This window comes from Anolis sagrei, chromosome 1 (assembly GCF_037176765.1).
Source record: "Anolis sagrei isolate rAnoSag1 chromosome 1, rAnoSag1.mat, whole genome shotgun sequence".
NCBI lineage: Eukaryota > Metazoa > Chordata > Lepidosauria > Squamata > Dactyloidae > Anolis > Anolis sagrei.
In genome coordinates, this window is record NC_090021.1 from 83,482,923 (window position 1) to 83,500,251 (window position 17,329).

The 17,329-nt window shown below is 38.5% G+C and overlaps 1 protein-coding gene across 6 annotated transcripts in view; it reads right to left on the bottom strand.

Annotated features, from left to right (window-relative positions):
- LAMA2 (laminin subunit alpha 2) overlaps nucleotides 1–17,329 on the bottom strand; it is a 557,898-nt gene that overhangs the window by 143,406 nt on the left and 397,163 nt on the right. For 5 of the 6 annotated variants that reach the window (XM_060753340.2, XM_060753339.2, XM_060753334.2 and 2 more), the window contains 2 exons: nucleotides 8,066–8,152; nucleotides 5,605–5,798 (listed from right to left, as the gene is read on the bottom strand). In XM_060753340.2, the coding sequence (XP_060609323.2) occupies nucleotides 5,605–5,798; nucleotides 8,066–8,152 (281 nt within the window). The remainder of the gene's footprint in view (nucleotides 1–5,604; nucleotides 5,799–8,065; nucleotides 8,153–17,329) is intronic. The other variant, XM_060753336.2, reaches the window with a different exon arrangement.

The window sequence follows — 17,329 nt, forward strand, 5'->3', positions numbered from 1 at the left end:
TGACTTTTACAATATTGAAATGCAAGGACATTTCAAATGTTACCAATATTGGGCAATGAAGAAAAATGTACTGTCAGGTTACAGTGACAGAATCACCTTGTTGAGCAATATCTTGAATTCCAACAGACCTCACTACTTCTGAGGATGCTTGCCATAGATGCAGGCGAAACGTCAGGAGAAATGCCTCTAGAACATGGCCTTATAGCCCGAAAAAACCCACAAGAACCTAGTGATTCCAGCCATGAAAGCCTTCGACAATACATTGAATATCTTGAATACTTCTAGTAAATTAGAACAAAAGTATTTAAAATCAGTTTGGGGGTACTGTGGTTTTTAACTTTGAATATGTTTTGAATATGTTTTAATGGTTTTAAACTGATTTTTTAAATACTGTTTATATTTAATTTAAAGCTTCCTCTTTGCTGATTTTAATGGTTGCATATTTGTATATTTTAAATTGTGTGAAAATGCTTTTATGTTCAGCTGCTTTGAGTGGGGATTAAATAAATATAATAGTAACAACAACATGACTTCTCAGCCAAATATCATGAGTAGCAGTATACAGCAGTATACAGCAGCAATTCACGGTTTTAAGGATAAAGATGGAACCGTTACATTTTTATTCTGTTCAACAGTTTACCTCAAATGGTCAGCAAAACCTTCTTGTACAGGTTTTTACCACTACCTAGAACAGCTGGATCAGATTTATATGGATGATGAAAGAAACAGATCATCCTAACTAACCAGATGGTAATAACTGGCTGGCAACTTTCCACCTCATCATACATCTGGCAGGGAGTGGGGAATCCATACTCCACCTTAAAACATGCCAAATGATAAAAAATTTAAATAAATGGAAATTGGCTGATTATAGTTGATCTTGAAGTGTACCCAAGTAGTCACGAGGTACAACTAGGTCAGCCAACATTCCAATTTATCTAGAAGGTCCTAGTCCTCCTCCTCTCCATATGCCAAAGTGCAAAGGTGTGTCTTCAAGAGAGGGTGCCTTTTTTGCTTTGTTTTGTTTTTTGCCTTGATCAGTAAACTGCATTGGGTAGCAATGAAAGATGGGCACACATACAAGCTTTGCATTCCTTATCTTTAATTCTGCAATCCAAATCCAAAATGTTTCAGATGATGATTTCTAATTGTTCAATGTGCACAACTTTGTTTCATGCACAACACTAAAAATACAGTATAGGCCAGGTCCAATATCCACTGTTTCATTTATTCACATCCTACAAAATCTGTCTAGATCCTCCAACTTTGTTCTATGATATTCTTGGGCCACCAATCCTTCATTTCAACAGAATTTGTTATTAAGTCTGGGAATGGATACAGGGGTTGTATTGTCTGTGTCTGTAGACTATGCGTATATGAAACATAAATGAATTTCATGCTTAAACTTGGGTCCCTTTCCCAAGATATCTCATTATGTACATATATGAAAATACAGGTATTCCAAACCCTGAAAATTTCCAAAATCCCAAACACTTTTGAGTCTAAGCATTTTGGATGCTTTGGATAAGAAATATTCAACCTAGATTTCCTGAAAACCAAGCTGTACTTGTATGCATCCACCGATAAGGAGGAGGTTGTGCTTCCAATCTTCTCCAGTACATCCATTCCAACTTGATATAGGTATGATAAATTAAATATATATGCACATGGTGCCTCCCTAGCACTGGATCAAGCAGGATGAGTGGGCAGTCAGTAGTCATTTGCTCAGAGTTCACCTATAAATAAATATGCAGAAGCCTGCTTTTGCATGCCTAAATTACCATGTTGAGTTGGGAGGCAGCATGCATATTTATTTTTATTTTTTAAAATCCTCTCCTGTGCTCACTTAAATTCACGACAAATCTTTCTCATTATAGAATGGGGTATGATGCTATTTCAGGCTATGTGGAGTTAAAACTATATTCTAGCTGCAGACAGGAAAGCAAATCATGGGATAGGAGGCAAATTGATTTAGTGCAGCGAGAAGGCAATTGTCAAGTTGCACAAGGAGGCACTGAGATGTTATTTTCAGTTACTTCCTTTCCCCAATAAATTTATCTTGCCTTTTCCTCCATACAGTTCTCCCACTAATTTGTTGTTTGAACTGAAGTGCACTGTAATTGCTCTAGTAAGGGGGCAATATTTTCTGCTTTATGCATGCATGTCAGAAAAACCTATTAGTAGTCCAAGTCTTCTCATTTGTGTGCTTGTGTGTGGAACACAAAGAGAAAGCACATTTCCATAAATAACATATGGGCTCAATGCTGAGCTGTATGTTTTATATACCAACATCTATCCTAGTTGGTCAAGGAACCATACAGATCTGCCAGGCAAGCATTCAGAAACTGTAAATCAAATAAATAGTAAAATACCATTTTCTTTGAAAGACCTAGACTCCCCTCTTTTTATAAAAATGCCTTGTTGTGCTAAATCAACAGATAGCAGAATACTAATAGATTTCTGCTTAAACATGCATTTTCTAGTTAACCTTGAAATAGTTGACAATAAATATCAGAAAATGGGATGCAAAAACCAATTTAATTCAGCATGATAGAAAAAATGAAGCACTTATAAATACATGAAAATACTCTGAAAGAACAAACAACTATTGCCTCTAATATAAACTGTGAACATTCAACATAAATTAATTTTTTCTTGAAAATTAGGTTGAAAAGAAGAGACACACAAAGTGTCTTCCTTTACTAAAAGAGACAGACTGCTATCACTTTATTACACAGACTAAAATGTACTGGAGCAACAGGAAATGTTTCAAGATAATAATTATATGATTTATACATGACCAAATATCTCCATGTTTGATGTATAAAACTGTCAGCATGAATACAAGTGGGGTATCATTCCTTGAGTATTCCTGCTAGGCACTAGGCCTGTGCGATGAATGAAAAAAATTTTCAATACTCATTACTAAATTGGGGGGGGGGGCACAAATAATAGTTTCTAAAGTGTTTCTAAAATATTATTAGGTCTTTATCATAATTATAACAATATAACGAGTTCTTTGTTACTTTTTGTTAAGGAATTTTGAAAGGGGGGAATCCAACTCCCTTCTGCCAGGCAGGAAAAGCACAGTCAAACCACCCCCAACAGATGCCCACACAGCCTTTAAAATAATAATAATCACAACAATAATAGGAAAGCTAGTAGGAAAACTTTGGAGTTAATGCCTGTCAACTTTGCTTACCTCACAAGGTTGATTCAACTCCCAACCCCCTTTTTATCTTGAAATCCCTTCAGAGAATGAACATGGAGAAGGTGACACAAGGTGACACCAGAATTCTGGTATACAGAATTCTGGCAAATGAAGTTTGGGGAGGTGAGGATGCCTGTGGCAGATAATTCAAAAAGCCCCACCCAAACTACATTTCCCTGAATTCTGCTTGCTTCCCATGTTATAGCGCTTGGGTTTTCCCTCTCCAAGTTAGAGAAGTTATTTTTAAAACAGAGTTGCTGCATTGACTCTGTATCAGCAGTGCCAGAGAATTCAAAAGGCCCTGCCCTAAACTACATTTCCCAGAATTCTGTCCACTTCCCACATTAAAGCCTCAATGTCAGTGTAGTCTCTGCATCTCTCTCTGGGCCAGCCATGTGCGGAGGTGCTTCTTCCTCTTCCTTGCCCAGCCATCCAGCCAGTCATCCCTCCCTCTTCCCCTTCACCACTCCCTTTGGGGAAAGAGTGAGGCTTCTCCCTCCACTTCGGCCTCACAATTCTCCTCAGGGCATTTTGGAGGAACCAGACACGGCCCTTTTTGGGGAGAAGCAGCACCCATGACATAAACCTGGAGCCATTTAGAAGATTTGCATAACCCATCTGAAAGTCATAGGCCAGTGTTTTGAATCTTAAGTTTTTTGTGTGGCTGCCCCTTGCGTTTCTTAGTAGGTAACAACGGAAAAATTTGTTTCTAAAATCGATTCGTTTTTTGGGGTTTTTTGCGTTTCGTTATTTAAAATAATTACAAAATTTTCCTTTTAAAAAGTTCGATATTTACGAAATTTCGTAAATGTGAAAAAAATTACAAAACATTAACGAATCGATTTCCGAAACAATAACGAATCGATTCGTTAATGGCGGACGCGACTGCGAAATACGCTAAAAAACCTCCAAAAACTTCTGAAGCTTCCCTCTCCCTCTGTTGTTGACTGTTGGTGTGATATTATAATTTTTTTTCACTAATTAAACAAAAAACTTGCCCCAGACATGCGGAAATAATAATGAAACGACCTCAGAACAATAATGAAACGAATACAATAACGAAATACGAAGAATTTACAAAACGTGTTTAAAAATTTGTTTTTTTTAAAAAAAATGCTCCAGAATGGTTCGTTATCGTTTTGTAATTAAAAAAATTAACGAATTATTAACGAATTACGAATTAACGAAATGAAACCGCCCAGCCCTATTTCTTAGTATTGCTTCATATGTATGAATCTAACAAATTAGACCTGAAAAATGAATTAAAAACAAAGCTTTGCACACCCCTGGTGGGCACACAGGAAAGCCAAACCTCATGCAATCTTTCAGGAAGGAAGGAATAAGAAACATTGTGTGCAAAATCCAACCAAGCTTTGGAGAAAAATTGCCATGCCATTAACAGAAGCGGTGCTTGGTGTGAATTAATTTGATACCTTTTGGTGTTTTCACACACAATCGCACTACATGACAAATATGGTATGTACCAGACTTACCTTAAAAGTTGAATGCCTCAGAAGAAGGCATGTGTATAAAAACAAAGTGAGTAGAAAGTTATTTGTAAATTAAATACATTTGAAATGCATTTGTGCTTTCCAGATATCAGTCCAACTCATTGGCTTGTGATTTGAATCCAAACCTTAGATATAAGAGAAAACTAACAGGTACTGTATCTCAGCCAGTTTCTTCCATGCAATGAAATCTATTCAGACTGAGAGCAGCATCAGTCACCACCTGCTGCACATACAGGCATGGGGATGAGGGAAGAGAACAGTCAGCCGGCTGAAACATCCGTTTCCTCCTTTGATCCAGTTGCCAGAATTTATAGTTTTATTCATATTTTAGTAGAGTGTTCACCACATTGATACTAAGTGCTGGAAATTGACTTTATTGTTCAAAAGTAACAATTAAAATTTGTAATTGAGCCAAACCATATTTTGAACCAGATAAGCCAGTTCCACATATTAGGTTATCTGGTTTGTAACTTACCAGTGTATAAGCATGTTTTGTTGGTGGAAATTTATAAAACTTCAGTTTAATGCCTCAAATGTTTCTTTGTTCTTGTGATTCTAACTTCTGATGCTTTACTACACTGAGATAGGGAGACAATGCTGTCTCCAGATATTATGGTTGATTTACTCACTTTATTAAATTTGTAGGAATCTCTCCTTGATCTCCTGCCACAACCAATCCCTTTGTGCAACCTTTCTCCAGCCTTCTAAGATTATAACAGTAGGAACGGGGGGGGGGGGGGGGAGCAGCTATAAGCAGGTAAATCTGATTTTGATAACTGAACTAAACATTTTGCACAATAGGGTTCTGTGCCTCTCCTATTAAAAGACATCTGGAAAGCAAAAGAGAGCCACAAAAATTTGAAATACTGTTAATATACATACAAACGCATGCTATGCCTTCACGAGCATGCCGGGGTTCACATCCTGCACACTTCAGTCCAGTAGATCCAGGTTTGCATGTGCATTGTCCAGTGACAGGATCACAAGGAACAGGCAGCGAACCATATGGATGACACTCACATTCTTGGCATGATCCACCAGGAATTCTTGGGTTCCCAGTGTATCCAGAAGAACATCTACAAGTTGCACATTTTAAATAAAAAAATAAGTGAAGCTTATGAATTACAGTGTAAATGATTTTCTGGGAAGGAATCACTAAAGAAGTCTGGAACATATTCACTTCTTTAATGCAGTAGGTTTTCTGTACAAATACAGGGGAAGAGCTGAACACTTGCATTTGTCACATACATGATGCAATACATGATGTACCTAATATACACAAAGGGAGTGTATATGCTACACATATAACTTATAATGAGGAAAACATTATAATTGAGCAGAGAAGAATATTCATATTTCCCAAGCAGGAGCTTAGACTAGCCTATTGTATGTACAACTATTCCATATCTTGTAAGATGAAAGACTTTTCTACATCCAATATTTAATTTATAATCATTTGTCTCATTTCATTGAGAAGTATCTAAGCAAATAAATCACTTAGTCATTTCAGACAATGTTATTACAACTCCTCCTTAGTTTAAAGCCACTGCTTATTCTCATACATTTTTATATATCTAAAGATTTTCAGAATAACTCTTTCTGCATACACCTTAAACTGTTCTGCTACTCGCTCAGTTTACTGCCGTTATATATACCCTGTTATTTCATTTCAGTTTGCCACCAGATGTTGAAACCATGTGGGGACCACATTCATCCCAAAGGCCATGGGTTGCTCATTTAGCTTTCCTGGTAAAACTCTACTAAATACATCTTTCTAAATTCTACTGTTTCTTGTAGAATTTAAATTCTACAACTTGTATCACAATTGATTCCTTAATATTTATTTACTTGGCATTTTGATATCCAGAATATAAAGCTGTAGCTGAGACAATCTATTTTCAAAGTTCTGCTGAGAAGATGTAGGAAAATCACTGAAAAAGGATCAAGACTTCTCTTCTCCATGTTTAAAGACACATGTGATTTTTTTGTTAGAAGAATTTGAATCTGAAGGCATTTTAAAATTAATCTAGAACAGATGCTCTCAAAATACAGTTCTTTGCTTTTCAAATACTAGGAAATTTTGAGAGTCATGCTACTTTCATTTGGTTTATTTGGGTGAAAACATAGTAGACCAGTTTCATTTGCCATAGTAATTTTACTTAATAATTAAACAGGAAGTAGATACAAAGAATACCCACAAACCTTCATCTTTATCTTTATCTGAAAGGTGGCTATCTCCTCCAAGCTCTGATAGCCATCTCTTTTAAAACAGTGAAGAGAAACATCAAAGGGTCTAGAGAACCTCTCCTATTAATGTGTTCCCCAAAAGAGATCAACCATTCTGAGCTACTTAATCTTTAATTCCTTTAATCCACTTTTAATTTAGATTTAATCCTTTAATTTAATCAGAACCCACAGCAACACAATGTAGAATAGGTGGCAGAGGCAGCTTCTTTTGCAGTTACTAAAACCTTGAAATGTTCTCTGAGACCATAGTAGACTTAGAAGAAAATATTTCTTTTAGACCTAAATTGATTTTTATTTCACACCATCATCTTTCAGAATAATAGTCATTTTGTTGCTTCATCTTGTTGAAAAATGATAACTTCACCTTGCTGTGTAATGCTAACTAGATTCCCCTATGCCCCCCACCCCCCGTTCTCAAGCAATAGCATTTTGTAGTCATTTCCACCCATTTTATAGTTGTTTCTTGTTTTTCTTAGTAACAACTATTTATCTATGTCTTTAATCAATTTCACTGTAATAGTATCACCCAATCTTTCTACTTAATATCAGGCTAAACATTCAGGTTTTCTTTTGTTAAATTGTAAATACCGAACCAAATTCTGCTATACCAATAATATGTTCATGGTTAGATAATAAACTGTGCAGTCCAGAAAAAAAGGCTGTGCTAAATGTATCTCCACAAACACTGTGGAAGGAAGCTCTATGTGGTTGAGCTGACGTTTGCAACTAATATTATAGAAGATATGCACCTTCCATAATAATAATATACTTTATTTATAACCCACCCTATCTCCCCAAGAGGACTCAGGTGGTTCCATGTACCTCAAACTACCTGGTTCATCACACAAAGTGACAGGTATTAATTGTTTTGGGGAAAACTGAGAAAGACTAGTAGTGACACAATAACACACATTGAATTAGCACTGTGAATCCATTTATTCCACATTCATGGAATGCCTGTCTTCTGGCATTCTTAAACATACACATGTTTAATATGAGCTTATATGTTTTATATTGCAATTTATATGTTGAGTTGTTGCTTTTTAATAATCTATGAATTTTGAACTTTATCTTGAATTTCAGTATTTTTCCTTACCTTTCACAGTACTGTCCCTCATATCCAGGTGGGCAAGCAGTACACCGATAATCACCAACCCCTTCGATGACACAGGAGGGACTAAAACTTAAATGCAAAATTTAAGACATGAGAATCTTTCATTTAAAATATCTCTGCTGCAAAATGAAACTTAAAAATTATCTCCTGAAATGATCCTTGCTTCTTCATATCTTGTCATAATTTAAAATGCCAACTATATAGTTAGGAGACTTTTGTTAAGTCAGTAGAAATGAACATGAATGTGGGGTGTTTAAAAGAAGTGCAATTGCAAATGTTAATTTTCTTCAAGTAAAAATTAAGTAAAAATTAAGAACTACTAGTAGAAAAAACAAAGACAAAAGACATAAAATGCTTCTACATATAGATGCAGGAATACAGAGTTGTGTAAAGCAATGCCTTTCATAAGAGGCTTTGCTTTACAAATTTCAAATTTCTTTGAAAATGTGCAAGAGCTTCTTAAAAAGCTATAATATTATTGCTTTTTCACTCCTTGGAATCTCAGGCACTTTCTAGTTTTGGCTGAGAAAGGGGGTATACAAATCCAGTAAATAGTATAGAAGAAAACATGAACCTAGGAGGAAAGTTGAGAGTTATTATTGTCACTCTTATGTATTTGAAAATATGAATTATAGAACAGAGTTCTGTTTTGCTTATTTTTAATTGAACTGACAAGAATTTAAATTCACTGCCAATAGTTTGAATGGATAAGGTAATCTTAAAGAAGTTGAGATCAAAACAGACTTTCAAACAGGCCATTTTGGGTTCTTTTGCATCACTACTGTTTTTATGCAAGATAGAAATGGAAGAACAATTGATTGCCATTTTTGAAAATTTCTATACTAGTATTGTTATCAAAAATGGAATGTTAGGGTGACATACATAAAATTTCAATCAAGATTTTGATTGAAATCACTCCTTTCCCAGTTGATCCCATGGAGGGAAGCTTTTACCACATGGCTTCCCTCCACTGCTTGTAATGGCAACATGGGAATCTTCCCATGTTGCTGTGGTGGCAGCATGCACTGACTCCGCCCTCCTTAGAAACCTGTTGAGAATCCTGCCATCTAGTAATGCATATTTGCACACACAAAATCTGTATTTATACATATTTTTTTCACTGCTTTTAAAAACAGTATTTATGAAATGGAAAGGTAACTTTCAAAACCACTGCACACAGCGTAATCACAGCTATCTTGCATCTCATTGAACACTGTTTTTCCTTTCCCTTTATTTTGGTTTTGTCATTTCACCCCACGCAACAAGACAAAAAATCAGCTTGAGCAGTTCTCTCTGCATTCCTTTTTCAAAACATTTCCTGTATACAATTTATATACTGTTTTGATGTTAACTGCCATAAAGTCAACCACAGCTGATTATACGGATGATTGACTGAATGACTGATTAATGACCGAGCAAAGCTATGGAATATTTTGGATATTTTATTTTAATATTCTATTTTAATAGAATAGCTGACATTCCAAATGATGTTGAATTGCAACTTCCATTATCTTGCACCATTTGGTATGTTGGATACGGCTAATGGCAATTGTAGCACAAAAACATCTAAAGGTATACTCTTAGTCTAAATGTGTATGCTATTTCAACCAAATTCCATGTAAATTTCACTTAGTATGCAGTATATCTCAGCTAACAAATAGATGTATTCTTGGGCTTTACTCATCTGCCAAAAAATGGCATCAGAAGTAGAAATAATATCAAGAGAATATGGATAGGTTCCTACAACAAAAAAAGAAGAAGTGCTGTTCAGTAGGCTTGGTTGATCAAGAAAAAAATGGTTCCAAACTCGTTTCGTATATAGGGGGCGGTGGCGGTTCGATTTTGAAATTATTTCTGAAATTTTCTTGAAAAAAAAAGATTGGAAATATCAGGAAATACGAATCGCTTCATTTCTTTCGTTAATGGAACGTGCCCCTCCCTCTCGCCAGAACCATTAAAATCTGAGTTTTTTTTCCTTCCCTTGTGGCGAGCTGCCATGCAGAGTGACCAGGCGGGTGTGTCCAAGCACGGCTCTCCTTGGAGGTCGCTTGGGGTGAGGCCTCCAAGGGGAGCTGTGCTTGGCCACACCCACCTGGTCCCGCTGCATGACAGCTTGCCAGGGAAGAGAAGCTGAGAGATTTCAAAAGTGTTAGCTTTAAAATCTCTCAGCTTCCCTTCCCTGGCAAGCTGCCATGCAGAGTGACCAGGTGGGCGTGTCCAAGCACAGCTCTCCTTGGAGGCGGCAATGTGGAAGTGCGAGGTGGGCATGGCTAAGCCCAGCTGTTCCTAAAGACCACACCCCCAGTGGCCTTCAGGAACAGCAGTTCTTTCCCACACCCACTTCCTTCCTCTTTGCATCGGTGGCTTTGCACGGCTAGCGATGCAAATAGGGATGAGGTGGGACGTGGGTAGGAACAGCTGTTCCTGAAGCCCACTGGGGGCATGGCCTTCAGGAAGAGCTGGGCGTGGCCACGCCCACCTCACCCATCCGCATCACTGCTTGTCGCCAGGGAGGCCAGGGAAACTGCGAGATTGTAAAGTTTGCACCAGATTTACAATCTCACAGTTTCCCTGGCCTCCCTGGAGACAAGCGGCGATGCGGAAGGGCGAGGTGGGCGTGGCTGCCCCCAGCTCTTCTTGACGGTCACTGGGGGCATGGCCTTCAGGAAGAGCTGGGAGTAGTCACGCCCACCTCACCCTTCTGCATCGCTGCTTGTCGCCAGGGAGGCCAGGGAAACTGCAAGATTGTAAACCTTGACCAGACATCCGAAAATAATTCCAAAAAATGGGTAAATTGTTTCAATTCGTAATTACTCCTCACACTATTCCAGCATGGCTCGAAATTGTTTCAAAAGTAATTTAAATATGAATTCATTCTGATTTTAGAAGCTTCTGAACCAGATCAACCAAGCCTATTGTTCAGCATGTTGCAGAAAGCTTTTTTATTCAAAGTTAACATTATGAATAGATGACCTGACAAAACCAGGTTATGTAAACCTTGTATAAGTAAGCAAAAACATTTTGAATCTTCTAAAGACCACTTGAAAGCTTCTTCCAAAATGCTACTTAGCTCCCCCCCCCCTTTCAACAGCCTCCACAGGATTTTGATAGTGAAACTTATATGGCTATGCTTTTTCAACATGATAGCATAACTGCCAAGGCAGGCTAATATGCTTTCCCCCTTTTTTTCCCCATTTTTGCTCTTCACTCATCCCCAGTAAATGATTCTTGAACGTAGCTTTTTAACTTCCCTATAGCACACACGGCTATTGTAGGATGACTTAGGATAATCCCAGGTCAAGTTTAATTGCATTGTTTACTGCAAGTATGGTACTGTAATCCCACACGGAAAGTCTGTATTTCACCAGTTCTCCTCACAATGCCAATACTGGAAAAAAATCTTCGAGCTAAAAGGCAAGAAAAGGGGATGAGGTGGGCTTCTATAAAAAACTTCGTTAGAAAAAAGAGGGTTTTTTTTTTGCCAGAGGCTTTGTTAACCGAGATATGCCTGTGTTTCCAGCAATCTGAGTATATTCAATGCGTTCAGAATTTGTGTCCAAAAGTTCGATAACTATCTTCGAAAACAGTTACTTTATTCCCAACTCAAAAATGGAAAATGGAATGTCAGTGGACAAAAAAATAAATTTAAAGATGAGCTTTAAACTGACCTGAAAAAAAATGCAGTATAAACACCAAGAATTGGGAAGTCTTGGTCGACAAGGATTCTAACTGGAGGTCAGCTGTTATCGACAATGCAATGGATTTGAAAAGGCACAAATAGAGGGCAAAAGGGAGACACATGCTGAGAGGAAGATGCATCAAGCAAACCCTTGCCCTGACCACTTTCCTCAGGGCCCTTCTATGCATACAGCAAGACCCAGAAGTAACCAGGATAAAAGGGAGTGGCTAAATGACCTTTGGAGAAAGTGTGGGTAGAATTGGGCTAACAGCTGAAAAGCACATGTTAAAAGGTGCACTTAAAACTTGATACTGCCCAAACAATGCACATACAGTAGTCTTGTTTATCCAACCTTTGCTCATTCAACATTCTGTATTATCCAATGCAATCTGCCTCCCACCCAGATCCACAGCTGTTTCAGTACATTGCGATGCTTTGGTGCTAAATTTGTAAATACAGTAATTACTTCATAACGTTACCATCTATTGAACTGCTTTTGCTGTTGATTTGTTGTAAAACATGATAATTTGGTGCTTAATTTGTAAAATCATAATGTAATTTGACGTTTAATAGGCTTTTCCTTAATCCCTCCTTATTATCCAACATTTTCACTGATCCAACATTCTGCCAACTAGTTTATGTTGAATAAGCAACATTCTGCTGTGTTCACATGACTGTACATCTCTGCATTCATGGAAAACATGTGACTTCATTCCAAGCCCCTTGTGTGAACTGCTCCAGCACCTGTGTACATTTTAAAAGCCTGAAACAGCTGATTGGGCTGTCAAAAATGGAGCCATAGACACACAGATGACGCCATCTAAGTACAGTTGGAAAGCAATTAGAACTCTCTGCAACTATTTCTTTTTCCCTAATCTTTATAATGTTAAATAGAACTTGAATTTATAATTTGGTGAAGAGAGAGAATAGGAAATCTGCTTGTGTGTACTTTGGGATCTCTGCATGAATGCATATGAGGTCCAGTGCATCTCGGAGAGTTTTTTTTTTTAAAAAAACTTCTTCCTGATGTTCTCCATTCCTGCTCCATCTTGTGGACTTGTAAAATCCACTTCAAAGGAAGGTGTGAGGATGGCAGGGGAGCATTTTCCAGGACTAGACAGTCTGTGTGTGGACTAGCTGTCAGGTCCTGGGATTTTTTGCCCCACTTTTAAAACCCACATTTTGACACTGTCAGTATGAAAGACCATGTGGATCCATAATAGATCTTCACCGTTATTTTTGGAACACCACCAAGACTCTACATTTGAAATACAATCAAACTCAACCATATGATGTGCAAGTGTGCATGGCATGAGGAATACCACTGGCAAAAACTAAGTGCACTAGATTCCCGATTATTGCACATGAGGTACTGAAATAGATTGATGCTACTAAAGCAGTTGTAACTTCCCACCAAAGCTTTCTCTTGTGCTGCCATGCTGTCAGCATTCTGTAACTTGCTTACAATGCATTAAATCAATATTGCTTGAATGGGTAATAAAATTACACCTATGTAAAGAATGTAAACAAATTGATCACAAATTCATTAGCCAACACATTTTGAACTTAGTAAAATAGATTCTCTAAGTAACTCACATTTTTGCTTTCCTCCACAACACATCTCTTTGGAAACTGAATGCTGGTGGAGAATAGCCCAAAAGCTGAGAAGTACCTCACTATGTAGTAATGAAAGCATCCTTTCTGCAAAAATGGCATCATCATTGTGCATTTGGCTATAGTCACATAGCCAGCTGCTTTTTAGACACCTTACCTTCCTCTACTAGTCACTACATGACTGTATCAAGGTACAAGTGAGTATTACAAAAGGAGAGGCATATTGTAGTTGTATCGTGGTGAAACTTCATGATGTGTTTCTTGATGCAAGAACTTATTGACTCCACAGTTTTGAATAACTACAGTCCAATCTCTAGCCTTCCCTTTTTGGGCAAGGTGCTGGAGCGGGTGGTCGCCTCTCAGCTCCAGGGATTCCTCGAGGACACTGATTTTCTAGATAAGTCACAGTCTGGGTTTAGGCCTGGTCAAGGTACTGAGACGGCTTTGGTCACCTTGGTGGATGACCTCCGCAGGGAGCTGGACAAGGGGAGAGTGACCCTGCTGATTCTCTTGGATATTTCAGCAGCTTTTGATACCATCAACCATGGTATCCTTCTGGGCTGGCTCTCTGGGATGGGTCTTGGGGGCATAGGTCTGTCATGGCTCCGGTCCTTTCTGGAGGGTTGTTCCCAGATGGTGAAGCTGTGGGACACCTGCTCGGACCCCTGGCCTTTGACCTGTGGGGTCCTGCAAGGTTCCATTCTGTCCCCCATGCTTTTTAGCATCTACATGAAACCCCTGGGAGTGGTCATCTGGAGTTTTGGAGTTTGGTGCCATTTCTATGCAGATGATGCCCAACTCTACTACTTCTTTCCACCTAATGCCAAGGAAGCTCCTCGGGTACTGGACAAGTGTCTGACTGCTGTGATGGTCTGGATGAGGATGAATAAGCTGAGGATCAATCCTGACAAGACAGAGGGCTTCCAGGTCAATTGTAGGCTGGATCCAGGTATAGGGTGGCAACCTGTGCTTGACGAGGTTGCACTCCCCCTGAAGTCACAGGTCCACAGCCTGGGTGTCCCCCTAGACTCAGCGCTAACGCTTGAAGCTCAGGCGTCGGTGGTGGCTGGGAGGGCCTTCACACAATTAAAACTTGTGCGCCAGCTGCGACTGTACCTCATGAAGTTGGATTTGGTCATGGTGGTCCACACCTTAGTTACCTCTAGATTGGACTACTGCAATACACTCTACGTGGGGCTGCCCTTGAAGACGGCCTGGAAATTCCAATTGATCCAACATGTGGCAGCCAGATTATTAACTGGTGTGAATTATAGAGAATGGTCAACCCTCCTGTTTAAGGAGCTCCACTGGCCACTGTTTATTTTCCGGGCCCAATTCAAGGTGCAGGTTTTGACCTACAAAGCCCTGAACGGTTTGGGACCCACCTACCTGCACAACCGCATTTCCGTCTACGAACCCACATGACCACTTCGATCTTCTGGAGAGGCTCTTCTCTCGCTCCCACCCTCATCGCAAGTGAGACTTGTGGGGACGAGAGAGAGGGCCTTCTCTGTGGTGCCCCCTGGCTCTGGAATTCACTCCCCAGAAATATTAGGCAAGCCCCCACGCTGGCAATCTTCAGGAGGAGCCTGAAAACTTGGTTATTCCAATGTGCCTTCACTGATTGAATGTAAGATACTCCCTGACCTAATTTTGCATAAAATAACCTCAGAAGCACTTTATTTTATGGTTTGTGCAATTAAATCCTACCTCATCCCTGGATCCCTTCCCTGATATTTTACATTGCCCTATCTCCTAGTATTTTAAAATTTTATCTTTGAATTTGGTCCTGCCCAGTGTAATCATTTGAATTTTAATGTTTGCTTTTATATTGCTGTGTTGCTTATTATATTGGTTTTGCATCTTATGTATTTTATTTTCTGGTTTTTGTTATGCTTTTGTGTTATATTGTGTTTACTGTATTGATGGGCGTGGCCTCATGTAAGCCACCCCGAGTCCCCTTGGGGGAGATGGAGGCAGGATATAAATAAAGTTTTATTATTATTATTGTTAACTTGGTGATAAGTATCAGGAAGGTAAAGCTGCCAGCTGCAACCATTATATATTTATCCAACACCTGGCTTTCAGATGGGACTGTTCTTGGGGCTAGGCATCAAGGGAAAGCTTATTTGTAGTTACATTGCACTAGTTAGTAAATTCAGTATCAGCTTTAAACTATCTTTTAGGATTGTGGCCTATTTTGGAAAGGAATATACAGCAAACTTTGCATTCTGCACTATTACAAAAAAAAAAATAAATCTAGATATGTTTAACATCCCACAAGTTAAACTGTATACAGATTCACTGATTATGAGATAAAGTGACAATATTTGTATATGTCAGTAGTTTTAGCCTTTAAAAATTGCAATTCTGTTTTGTTGTATCTAGTTGGATTTCTCAAAACAATCCTTAGATTATCATTGTTGTTATGTGAGGCATGTTAACTTTGACATATGAATGGCAAATTGATAACAGATTCCTTGGTGTGAATTTTTCTAGGGGATTGCTATTGCCTTTCTCTAAGGCTAAAATATTGTATGACTTGCCCAAATAGGGGCTATGGTCACGAATGTCTTGATTGCATCCCAATTGGACTATTGTAACACACTTTGGCAATGGAATACATAGTTTTTTAAATGCTGTATGTTATTGTTATTGTTTATTAATTATTGTGTATTTTTGTTTTTGAGTTTTATTTTAACTGTTTTGTATTGATTATTTGTTATCGCCTTTGTTTATTGATGTGCTGTGGGCTTGGCCTCATGTAAGCCTCACCGAGTCCCTTGGGGAGATGGTAGCGGGGTATAAATAAAGTATTATTATTATTATTATTTATTAATACTTCAGCAGACACAAAATGCTGTGGGACTACCACAGCTAAACATGTATCCAAACTTTTGTCTCCCGTGCCTCTTCTACACTGCCAGATAAAATCCAAATTAGCTGCTTTGAACTGGATTATATGGCAGTGTAGACTCATATAATCCAGTTCAAAGCAGACAAAGTAGAAAGGGCCCCAGGGTCCTAGCACAACACTCTTGACTACCATTATAACATGCTGGTATATTATCATAACTTTACTGCCTATCTTGTATGGATGAAATGAGGTTGAGAGAGACTGACTTGCTTGAGACTCTAAGGATACCAACAGAGATAAGATTCTAGTCAGGGACTTCACCATTTTGTAGTTCACGCTATCATCCAGCATGCCACACCAGCTCTGTAGACTGAAGTACTCAAGTATACCATGGATATGTTGAACCCATACCCACCAGCCTAATTCATGCTGACAAAGTTCAACAGGACTATGCATCAAGAAGCTGGTAGCATTTTTTCTCTTTTTTTAGGTTACCTGGTAAGTAATGACATTCATTAATAACATCAGACTCCTAAATTAACAAATGAACTTTCTTCCTAGCCCCTAAGCCCCTGGAGCCTTCACAGCATCCAAACACTGGCCTTGTAGGGGTTTCCTGCACACTGCAAGCAGGTCTGGGGGCATAAATGAATCTGGAACAGAAATCCCTCTACAGTTTCTGCTGACAGAAGCAGTTCATTCACACCTTTGAATGCCAGCTAGATATCTTTGTATAGGCAAAAGATGTCTTATATACTATCACTAAGTGCCTCTTGTCTGTAAGGATATGAAACTGGAATTTCCTCTTTCCCGGGAAATGTATGCATCAATATACAATTTGAAATCAGACTACTGGATTAAAAAACATGCAACATCTTCAAATGGAGCAGTGAGGAATTATATAATACTAAAGATTTGCAGTCTTTTAGTTTAGTAATTAGAGATAGTATTAAAATGACAGTAAGAGGAGAAAGTGGACTCCTCTCAGAAGAAAATTAATAGAATTATAAGTCACATTTACTGAAGAATGATAGTATGGGAAGGTCATTAGCATACTACACCAACCAAATGAATTCAGCACAATTGTATCCCTTTT